Source organism: Amblyomma mixtum, chromosome 7, assembly GCF_055824585.1.
Source record: "Amblyomma mixtum isolate Tamu chromosome 7, ASM5582458v1, whole genome shotgun sequence".
In the NCBI taxonomy this organism is placed as follows: domain Eukaryota; kingdom Metazoa; phylum Arthropoda; class Arachnida; order Ixodida; family Ixodidae; genus Amblyomma; species Amblyomma mixtum.
The window spans coordinates 108,013,055-108,025,158 of NC_143018.1; the positions used below are offsets into that span (position 1 = coordinate 108,013,055).

The 12,104-nt window shown below is 47.2% G+C and overlaps 1 protein-coding gene across 1 annotated transcript in view; it reads right to left on the reverse strand.

Annotated features, from left to right (window-relative positions):
* Positions 1-12,104, reverse strand: part of LOC149337152 (inhibitor of nuclear factor kappa-B kinase subunit epsilon-like) — an 85,924-nt gene that overhangs the window by 13,876 nt on the left and 59,944 nt on the right. The window contains exons 16-18 of the mRNA XM_089553355.1: positions 11,850-11,889; positions 10,745-10,846; positions 7,396-7,492 (exon numbers count right to left, since the gene is read on the reverse strand). Of these exons, the coding sequence (XP_089409481.1) occupies positions 7,396-7,492; positions 10,745-10,846; positions 11,850-11,889 (239 nt within the window). The remainder of the gene's footprint in view (positions 1-7,395; positions 7,493-10,744; positions 10,847-11,849; positions 11,890-12,104) is intronic.

Consider the following 12,104-nt stretch of genomic DNA (forward strand, 5'->3'; position numbering starts at 1 on the left):
CAAAGTCCCATAACACTTAATTAATATAAAACAACGAAATTCGCGATAACGTTTGAGTGTACACAGTGGTGAAATTAAATAATATATGAACACACAGGAAGAGAGGTAGGTTTTAAACAATGTTAAGAAAAACTCGCATGGTCTATATTGCACACGGCAGACTGAAATAACCAAAATTTATCGATTGTTGCAACGGAAGAGGGAAGGCGGTTCCAGTCTTTAGATGTGCGGGGTATGAATGAATCGGAGAAACATTTAGTGTTGCATGAATTTATGCCAACCTTGTGAGTGTGGTCAACGCGTGATGATACATATGAAGGCGGAATGAGCAATTTATCGTGTAAGTCATCATCTGCAAGTTAAACTACCGCTGAGCTGTCCCATCAGCAGACTGCAAGACGCTTCAACCCATTCAAGCTGGCGTCTGAAAAGCACGGCCCGTGAAGCAAAGGGCACAAGAAAGCGCAAGCGATACTGCGCCGACCAACAAGCAAATCTTTACTGCACTGCAAGACAACACACACAGCCAACTGAAATCAAAACAATGATAAGGTATGAGCTACTCTGAGGTATGACAATTCCATTTTTCCCACTACACACTTACGTTACTTCGTGCATTTCAGACGTGAATCGCCCTTTCTTGATGACGATGTACTATCGCGCTCAGTATGAGTTGCAACACGCGGTCATCGACCGGGGCTCGTTCCGTGGTGTGCCTCCTCCAAACAGTCGCTCGGAATTCTGGGAGAAACTTTTTCCTGAGCGGGGGTGCTGTTGTCTCCTGGAACAGCAGTTTCTCCCAGAATTCCGAGCGACTGTGTGGAGGAGGCACACCACGGAACGAGCCGCGGTCGATGACCGCGCGTTGCAACTCATATTGAGCGCGATAGTACATTGACTCCTCAGATTGTCGACATATCTTCAATGTTTGGAACAACAAATAAACCAGTGGAAATGACGCAGCATCGTCCTGTGTGTCTTTACTATGTCCGAATTGTTTCCGCTGGTTCTGTTAGTTAGTTAGTTAGTTATATTGATTTTAATGGCGCAAAAGCAACTGAGGCTATGATGCGCCAAACACAAGGTTAGAGTTCTTGTTAAAGGTGAAGCTTTTATACTTAGAGTTTGTTTAAAACATTGGCTTCCCTGAGAAACCTAAAAATACAAGAGATGTCAACCAGTGCTCGATCACCTAAAAGTAACATGGGGTGTAAAGGAATGCTTTCCCTGTAAAATGTTGTAAAATATTTCTTTCTTAGTTCTTCTAAATTAAAATGTGGTTCACCGTGAGTTCAGCACCACACATGTCACAGAGAGGTTTGTTCTGTTTGGTTAGTAGAAAGCTGTGCGTGAGGTGGGTGTGTCCAATGCGGAGCCGACATAAAATAACTTCGGTAAAACGTTCTTGATGCCTACATGATTGCCAGTCCCCTAAAATTGGTTTCACAGAATGTAGTTTGTTGTTTACGTGTTCTTGCCATGCAGTCTGCCACTTATTTCTGAGTTTACTGGTGATAAACTTTAAACAATCCTTGTGCGGTATGTTCACTTGCTTTATGTGGCCATTCCGGGCTTGTGCAGCGCATACATCTGCTTTCTCATTACCTACGATTCCAACATGGCTAGGAACCCAGCAGAATTTAATGTTATGTTTTTGTTTTGTGATTTTAACAATGTTATGTATGATGTTACCTATTATGGGTTCAGCAGCATTTCTGGAGTGCAGTGCTTTGAGCATACTCAGGGAATCGGTGTAAATGATGCTATTTTTGATGTTCTCTCTTACTATTTTTTCTACAGCTACAAAGATGGCATAACACTCAGCAGTAAAAACCGATGCGCATTCTGGTAGTCGCATTATCTGTTTATTTTTTCCTTGAATTACTGCACTTCCAACGTGACTTTCTGTTTTTGAGCCATCTGTATAAAATTCAATGTAGGTGTCATACTTTTCTTGTAGTGCAAAGAATTCCTGTAATATGTACTCATTTGGCGCTTGCTTTTTATCTAAATGTGTCATTGTGAGGTCACATACTGGAGGCAGGCTGTACCATGGTGGTAAATATTCATTCCTTTGTGCAATATTCGGTAGGGCATCTAGTACTGTTAGCTCTTCACATTTGTCTTCAAAGCGTAATAGTAATGGTCTGATAGAATGTGGTTTGTTGATAAATAATCTTTTAGATGGGCACTTGGTGACAACTGGATGGCAGAGATGTTTCGGAAGAGAACGGATTTTTAAGACGTATGTGCATGTTAGTAAGATTCTTCGGTCCTCAAGAGCGGGCTTATTAGTTTCAACGTATAGGCTGGCTACTGGTGATGTTCTGTATGCTCCAGATGATAGCCGCAAACCAAGATTATGAATGGGGTCTAATCTTTTCAAGTAGGATGCTCTTGCCGAACCATATACTATGCACCCGTAGTCCAGCTTGGAGCGCACCAGAGAGCGATATATTTGTAAAAGGCTTGCTCTATCGGACCCCCACCGCTTCCGTGAGAGCACTTTTAAGATATTGAGGACTTGAGAAGCTTTCTTTTTAAGGTTGTTAATGTGTGGTAGAAATGTGAGTTTCTTGTCGAAAGTTAGGCCTAAAAATTTGTATTCTTGTTTAATTGGTAGTGGAGTATGATTCAGGTACAGATTGGGATCGACCTGCAGGCCTCGTCGCAATGAAAAAAGAACAGCTACTGTTTTTTGAGGGGAAAATTTAAATCCGTTTCTATCTGCCCAGGTAGCCAGTTTATTTATTGTTATTTGTATTTGTCTCTCACAGGTTGATATGCTGGAGGACGTGCATGCTATTTGTAGGTCATCTACATAAACTGAATACATTATGGACTTCGGTATTACTTTAGCTAAGGAGTTCATTTTTACTGTGAAGAGTGTTGTGCTTAGAATACACCCCTGGGGTACGCCGTTCTCTTGGGTGAAAGTCATGGAGAGAGTTGCTCCTAGGCGGACTCGGAATGTGCGGTTAGCCAGGAAGTCGTTCAAGCAGTTCATCATCCTGCCGCGGATACCTAGCTCTGCTAGGTCCCGGAGGATGCCGAACTTCCACGTAGTATCGTAGGCCTTCTCCAAGTCGAAGAAGACCCCAATACAGTGCTGCTTGTGGATGAACGCCTCCCGGATGGTGTTTTCTAGGCGGACAAGATGATCTGTGGTGGAGCATGTTTTCTTAAACCCACATTGGTGTTTATCTAGTAGTTGCCGAGATTCAAGTACGAAGGTTAGTCTAATGTTTATTACACTTTCGAAAGATTTAGCAATGCAGCTGGTGAGGGCTATTGGTCTATAACTGCTAGGACTTGTTGGTGGTTTTCCGGGTTTGAGAAAGGGTATTATGACTGCTTTTTTCCACTCGTCAGGTATATTTCCAGTTATCCAGATTTTATTAAAGAATTTTAACAGTGCCTCTACAGCAGCCTCCGAGAGATGGGCAAGCATAGCGTAATGCACATTGTCCGGTCCTGGTGCTGTCTTTTTTCCAGAAGATAATACCTTATTTAATTCTTGCAGTGTGAGAGGCTGGTTGTAATCCTCATGTATACCTGCTCCGGATGGGAATTTTTGTTTTTCAGCTATTGCTTTGTGTTTCTGAAATGTGTTTGTGTAGTTGGATGAGCTTGAGATCTCAGCAAAATGCTCGCCCAATATGTTCGCCTGTTCTTCTAAAGATGTTTGTGTCCCGGGTGCTGTCAAGAGGGGAAGTGTGAAAGGGGTATGGTCACCAGTAAATTTACGAACTTTTTCCCACATTTTCTTTGATGTTATTGAACTATTTATTGAGGAGACATATTTCTGCCAAGAGGTTTTCTCTGCATTTCTTCGCACATAGCGCGCTCTGGCTTTTGCCTTCTTAAAGGTAAGTAAGTTCTCTGCAGTGGGATATCGACGCAGAGTGCTCCACGCTTTGTTTTGTTGTTTCTTTGCTAATGTGCATTCTTTTGTCCACCACACTTTGTGTTTCTTTTGTGCGAGTCCTGTTGTTTGTGGTATAGCGAGTGTTGCGGCCGATATTATGCATTCAGTAAACTTCTCATTAATTTCATCTGTGCTTAGGTCGTCACAAAATTCCTTTTCCAGAGTGGCACTTTTTGTAAAAAGTGACCAGTCGGCGAGCTGAATTTTCCAGCGCCGTGGCCTAGTGGGGATGATTGGAGTAGACGATGAGAGCCTGATGACGGTAGGTAAGTGATCGCTGCCCATGGGGTCATTTAAAACATCCCATTTAAAATCGTTAAAAAGTAATGGTGATGCGAAAGCTAAATCGAGAGAGCTCATTTTTGCTGTGCTTGGACAGCAATATGTGGCTTTTCCCGTATTTAAAAGACAGACATTATTCGAAAGTATAAAATCTTCGATTGTTTGGCCTCTAGAGTCACAGCGTTCGCTTCCCCAAAACGGAGAGTGAGCGTTAAAATCGCCAACTACCAGAAATGGCTCCGGCAGTTCATCGATCAGGCTTTCTAGATCTTGGCATGTTAATGTGATGTGTGGGGGAAGATATACAGAACATATTGTAATGGTTTTGTAGCTGATGACGCTAACCGCAACCGCCTCAAGTTTTGTTTTCAGTTTGATTTCTTGAGCCGGGACGGCGCTTTGGATGATGATTGCGACGCCTCCCGAGAGTCTATTTGCATGTTCGCGATCACGCCTAAAAGTTGTATAATGTTTTAAGATATTTGAATGTTGTGGACCAAGATTGGTCTCCTGGAGACATAGGGCTAGAGGCATCACTGACCCTAGAATATGAGTTATATCACTGTAGTTCCTCAACATTCCTCTATAGTTCCATTGTATTATGAAAGCCATCTTAGTTTTGTGTTTGTACTGATTGAAAAGCTAGATCAAGTTGTTATGGCCCCGTGACTCGGGGCCTGTCTTTTTTTGACCGATCCAGGGAGCTCCGCCGACCATCCGACGTGGACGGTGAGGGGCTGCCCGGGGTCGTGTCCATCGCCTCTGCAGAGGCACTGGACGACCGTGCAGGAGGCACATTGATTTTTGAGTTAGACCTCGACCTGTGGGAAGAGGTCTTTGGGCCCGCCGACCCGGGGGTCTGCGTCCCCTCCTTTGGGGTAGGCGGAGTAGCGTGAGCTACTCCACCAGACGGCGCGGATGGCCCCGCCACAGGCTCACTACGTGTGGCCTGGACAGGTGCCGAAGCCTGGTGTGGTGCACCGCGCCCACGCACCACATCAGCGAAGTTTGTTTTTGCAGTGAAGGAGAATTTGTTTGTTTGAGAGTATTGCCTTCTTGCTTCTTTGAAAGAAATGTTTTGCGTAGTCTTGAGAGTAATGATTTCTTTCTCTTTTTTCCAGGACGGACAAGCCCTGGAGTAGGCAGCATGGTCGCCATCACAGTTTGCACACCGTAGGTTAGCAACACATTCTTCGGATTGGTGGTCCTTCGAAGAGCATTTTGCGCAAGTTTTGCGGCCGCGACAACTCTGGGAGCCGTGGCCAAGTCTCTGGCAGTTGAAACATCTGCGTGGGTTGGGAATATACGGTCTTACATTTATTTTCAGGTAGCCTACTTCAATGGATTCGGGTAATGTGCTCATGTTGAATGTCAAGATCAGGTGTTTGGTGTCCACTTCTTTGCCATCCTTCCGGATCTTGATCCGGTGGACATCTATAACTTCTTGGTCAGTAAGTCCTTCGAGCATTTCCTTTTCAGAAAGGTGGACAAAATCTATTTCAGAGATGACGCCTCGTACAGTATTCAGAGACCGATGTGGGGTCACAGAGACAGGGATGTCCCCAATGGATACAATTGTTGAAACTTTTGAGTGTTGTATGCTGTCGCGCAGTTCAAGAAGTAAGTCGCCACTGGCCATTTTTGACACCTTGTAGCCAAGGCCTAAGGCATCCGTCAAGCGTTTTGACACTTGGAATGGGGATATTATCCTTGCTTGTGTTTCTTCTGCTTTACTGTGAATGACATGAAATTTTGGAAAGGATACTTTTCTTTTCTGGAAAAAGTCATCTGCTTCGGTCCGCCCTCTCTTGAGAGAGCGATCAAGTTTTGAAAGGGGGGGAGCCATAAAAAAATGTAGTTTTTCGGTCATGGTGCCAGCCACCCACCATGGAGTCCAACAAGGGGACGCGACAGGTACTTGAAAGTCCTGCCCACGCCAGCTGTACACCTTAACTATAACCTAATATGACTCAACTCAGGGTAGTTGGTCACACACGGTTAACCCTCGCCGCCAGGAAAGAAGGAAAAAACAAAGAAGAGAGGAGGATACAGGAAAGTTGTAAGAAAGGAAATAGGAAAGTGAAAGATAGACGGGAGGACAGGAAAAGGCGACTGCCGATTTCCCCCGGTCGGGTCAGGCCGGAGGTGCCGTCTACAGGAAGCTGGGGCCAAAGTGGTGTGTTGCCTCCGCCGAGGGGCCTTAAGGGTCCAAACGCTCGGCATCGGCTCAACCACCAGGATCCCCTTTTCCCCGGACACGGCGATGCCACGCACGGCTAAGCGCGGATGCTCGGGTCCGTGGTGACGCATTGTTCACCATCACCCCCCTGCGGGGATGTCCCTGCGGATGCTCGGGTTAACCCCGTGGTGTCGCCACTCACCAACGTCTGCATGCTGCAGACGCCTCCCTGTGGGGGTTTCCGCTGGTTCTGTTCTGCCAAACATGGCCAACACTGACCTCTACCGTAGCTTCCATGACTGTAACAAAGCTTCAGTGCACTCCCTTTTTTTCATGCAATGGCCTTGTGTGTTAGAAAAATGCCTAGTGTGCTGTTGCAGCTTTTTTGTGTACCAGAAATATTTGCTTCCGAATTATTCAAAGAAAACTACTATTAGCTGCGCGCGCGCACGCACACACACTCTCTCTCTCTAACGTCCCAAAGCAACTAAGGCTATGAAAGACGCCGTAGTGGAGGGCTCCGGAAATTTCGACCACCTGGGGTTCTTTAACGTGCACTGACATCACACAGGACACGGGCCTCTAGAATTTCTCCTCCAAAGAAATTCAACCGCGGTCCGGAAATTTCGACCACCTGGGGTTCTTTAACGTGCACTGACATCACACAGGACACGGGCCTCTAGAATTTCTCCTCCAAAGAAATTCAACCGCCGCGGTTGAATTTCTTTGGAGGAGAAATTCTAGAGGCCCGTGTCCTGTGTGATGTCAGTGCACGTTAAAGAACCCCAGGTGGTCGAAATTTCCGGAGCCCTCCACTACGGCGTCTCTCATAGCCTTAGTTGCTTTGGGACGTTAAACCCCATAAACCAAACCAAACATATATACACACATACATATACTGCGCACACACACACACACACACACACACACACACACACACACACACACACACATATACTATGCACAAGCCTATCAAAACGGTATAACGGGGAGGGGGACAACTCACCTTGCTTATAGCAGCCCCATAAGAGCCTAGCATGTCTATGCAGCTGTCCAGTTCCGTGCCCAGGCGCCGGCTTTGAGCATATGTGTCCAGCGCCTCCCTGCAACATTCAACCATGCCTCAGCCATGCACAATTTAATTTCCACCTCAACACCGGTGTTTGCCATGTTATTACAGACGCTACCTTACCAAATGGCTGGTAGCACAAGTCCCGTCTACCATTACTCAACATTTGCCACAATCGGCACGCTTTCTTTCCTCGTCATTACTTTGCTTCAATGCTGCAAACCCTTCCCCCTGGCCTATCTGTTGCTTGCACATGCTGTTACGAGAATATCCCCAGAATGGTCCTAAATTCGGTAAAATTTCTATTGGTGCTATAAGATGAATTCAGGTAGCAGCTCTACGTACACTCGGCACAGAATTACGCAAAGTACAAAAGTGCAAGGAGTTGCTCTTTCTAGAGTGTCAGAGACAGTAACAGGTGTTCCCTCTCTCTTACATCACCGTCATCACTACCACCACCAGCCTAACTCCTACACCCACTGCAGGGCAAAGCCCTCTCCCATGTCTCTCCAAGTAACCCTGTCCTTTGCGAGCTGCGGCCACCGTATCCCCGCAACTTCTTAATCTCATCCACCCACCTGACTTTCTGCTACCCCCTGCTACACCTGCCTTCTTGGAATCCACTCCGTTGCCCTTAAGGACCAGCGGTTATCTTGCCTTCACATTACATGCCCTGCCCAAGCCCGTTTCTTCCCAATTTCGACCAGAATGTCATTACTTCATGTTTGTTCCCTGATCCACTTCTGCTCTCTTCCCGTCTCTAGACGTTACACCTGTCATTTTTCTTTCCATAGCTCGCTGTGTTGTTCCCAGCTTAAAGGTGCACTGAAGAAGGATCTCAACTCATATTTTTACCGCGGGAACTCGATCTACATGTTCCAAGCATTCTTAGACGCTTTGAATTATTGCTCTGTGCGGCTGATTTCCCAATTTTAAATCCGATTAAACGTCCCGGCTCACGCCATTTTTTTTTTTAATTCTTTGCAGATGGTGGGAGGAGTCGACCAACCTTTCACCCAGCCTCGTGGCGGCTTGCCGCTCTGCCATCGGCGGAGCGATGCATAGTGAACGGCGAAAGCAAAGAGTCCATGCTTATTTTTATTTCCGTGGGCCTAATTTGCAGCTATGCAGTCTCTGACCAGACCTACAGTAATCCCTCGTTATAACGAAGTCAGCGGGCGGCAAAAAAATTTGTTATAAGCGATAATTCGATATAAGCGACCGCTCGAAAAAAAGCTAAAACAGTCGAGATTTAATTGCGCCACAACTGCGAGGAAGCTGGCGGATGACGCCGCGCGGCGTCCGCCAGCTACGGCGGTTGCTAGGCAACGGCTCAAGGTCGGTCTCTGTGCCTCCTCGGAGCACTGCCACAGCGAAATCGCAAGTTCGTGGCCAATGTAGCTTTCGCTACAAAATTTGCTCGTAGCACATTTGTTACTTCTCCCAGCAACTCAGTATTGGTCAGCGATCCTCAAAGATGATACAGTTCAAATTTCTTATACCAGAGTTTATTATCTATATCAAGAACAAGCTCTAGCTCATTTTTGTGATCCAGACGGGATCCAGGCTGATCGACAGGCCGGCAGGCTCGGCTTACTTCCCGTTCGCACAAGAAAAATACAAAGCAACCATGCTGCCATAAAGTCTGCCTCCTAAATACGAGCAACTACAGCATGCCTGTGCAAGAGTGGAGCTTTCGGCAACGACGCCGCCTGCAGGAACGCTGGGTGACAAACTGCGCGCTGCTCCCCGACTGCCCTGGTCGCCGCTAAGCCTAGCCGGTTTCGCATCGATGCCGCAGCTGTTAGCGCTTCGGGACTGGCCAGCACTCAAATAAAGGCGCTACACCCGGCACCCCTTTACTGTCAACCGGCCCCATAATAAAAGAAACTTTAGATTTCTGCGACGCCTTCAGCAATGGAGCTAGCTAGCAGACGGCAGGCGAACCGCATCAGGCAGAAGCAGCACCAAAGCGGATGAAATTTGGTTGTATCGCAGTTATCACCTCTACCCCCAGGACTTGCTATGAACTTGAACAAACAATACTATCGTGCTTTCAGACGCCGGTGGCCAGCATCAAGGCTGGCAGACCACGGCCGGTCTCGGCACGCGCGCGCGAGCGCATCGAGACCGGCCGTGGGCAGGTCGGCCCGGCTCAAAGGAGCGCGCCCTACGTCATCATGACGTTGCGGCTCTCCGCGCTCGCGTTGGCTCCCGCTAACCGTCGTTGCGTTTGCCGCAGGCGGCGAGATGTGATCGGACGCTGCAGTGCCGTTCGCAACTTCGCGCCGCGGTGAATCGCGCTCGCTTTTCGCACATGTGTCCCCGCCGTAACAACAAAATTCAGTGACCCTACCACGCATTTAGACCGTTTGTCTTGTTGATTGGCGCGAATCGAGTATGACTGGTCACTTTTCCGCATCCAAGACACTGCGGTTTTCTGGCATCGCAAAGCGCGAGGAAAACTTTATTTTCGTGTGGATTCTGTCACGGGGAACACCAGGAATGCGTTTCCGACCGAGATTAACGGTTCGGGCGCGCTGCACCATGGAATTTGGCCTCGCTGAGCAGGGGACACTCAGCACTCTCTTGGTGCCCGTTACTAGGCAGGTCATCGATCGTGGGTTTGGTACTTTTGTGGCCTGTTCTATGCCTGCATGAGTTTAATTCGTCGGCGGTATTAATTTGGCACTGCATGCGCAAAGGGTCGCCGCCTTGGCGGCGGCGATGCCTCCGCTCGCCACTTCGCTCTAAGCGGGTCAAGCTCTTCGTGCGCTTCGAGTAATGCGGCTTAAAATGCATGCGTTTGGGTCTGGACCGAAAGAAATTTCGAATAAAGCGATATTTCGAGTAAAGCGATTTCGTTACAACGAGGGATTACTGTATTTATTCACGGAAACCTGAAAAACAAAATAAAAGTGAAAGCAAAGCCACCACGCGACTGCCTGAAAGGCACTCCATGCGTTGGTCGACTCCTTCCACCGTATGTGGGGAATTAAAAAAAAAAAAAGGCGGGAGCCGGACATTAGTCCAATTTAAATTAGGGAAATGGGCCGCACAGGGCAATGAGTCAAAGTTTCTAAGAATGCTGGGAACATGTAGATCACATTCCCGTGGCAAAAAGACGAGTTCAGATTCCTCTTCAATGCACCTTTAATTTCAAGCCTTTTCATCAGCCTCCAAGTTTCTGTCCCATAGGAGAGCGAATACTGGCAAGATACGACTGTCTATGTACTTCCCTCTTGAGCCATATACCACTGAGCTACTATTCGCAACCTCCACTCACTTGGTCCATGCCTCGAGCGCTTGCGCCATCTTGTGGCAAGCCTGCAGGCAGCGCTCTTGCAGCAGCGACAGCAGCTTCTGGCAGGTCTGCCGGATCTTGTTCCTGCACACGCACGCAGGCGCTCCTTGACGAGCCAGCACATGAAAACACGCCCCAGAAAAAACTGGGCTCATCCAGTCTGTGGAAACGATGAGGAACAACCTCACTAGATTCTCATCTCCGGGTATGAGAATACCCTCACAGACGCATGCTTGTACAGGAATGAATGGCAGATTTGTGCATACAAAAGCACGGCTTAAAATAAGCGAAATCGGCAAGAAACAAATAAGGTTGGCAAGATATATTTCAGCAGGCAAAGTTTTGTTTTAGACGAGCTAGTTGCTTGGTAATCTAAGCAAAGTGTGCTAAGCCTACTGCCCTGAAATTCGATAAGGAGCTGCTGGACATAATTCAACCCTTTAACTGCCAAATCAATTCCTGAAAATGCACCAAAACCACCTAACTCTTTTTTTCTTTGAGATTTTTAGCAAAAATGACTGTTTTCAAGCTAAAACAAGCGTTAAAAGTGCACAACTTCTTTCATGGAAGACTACCGCCCTCTAGAGTTGAAAATTGCAGCCAACGTAATCGCCAACCATAACACGTGTTAGCCTTTGGCAGTAGGAGCAACACAACATAGGCTGATCAGGCATGCGCAGAGCGGTCATGTGACCATATGCCGCACGAATGAGGTCGGAGAAATTGTGCCATCAGATGAGACAAGTCCGAATTATCAGCGTTCCAAAAAATCTGTCAGCAAATCCTTTTTTAAAATCTGCACATGTAAACAATCGCATGGTAAGGACTTGAAATTATGATGCCTACTACGCTTTGGCTAGAGTCTGAACATTGCGCAACTCAAGTTTGAAAGTATTTATTTTTATTTCCGTCCTTTTACCGAATTCTGCCAAGAACAGCTTTTGGCGTATGCTACTGAACTCTGATAAATTACGAGCTATTGCGAGCTGGTTACACACAGTTTTCCCCACCAGTTCACCCAGCTAGGCAGGGCAGGTTCCCTGCACAGACATGACCGGAGCTTAGACGCAGAGGAGTCGCAACTTACTTCTCCAGCGTGTGGAACTGCTTGTCGTGGAACGACAGCTCTGGAAGAGGCCAAGAAGCAACCGGTGAGGAGACACAGCACAGTATGGACAGCAAAGCAAACCACAGAAAGAGCAGGCGATGGTGCGAAGCATTTGCACGCATTCAGGGATGCACAGATTGTGCAGCTGCGACGAGAATCCCGGAGTGCACATTCCAGTGTTTCTACTTTCCTCACGCATTTACTGTGGTAGCCTAATACCCCTGTCACACTAGC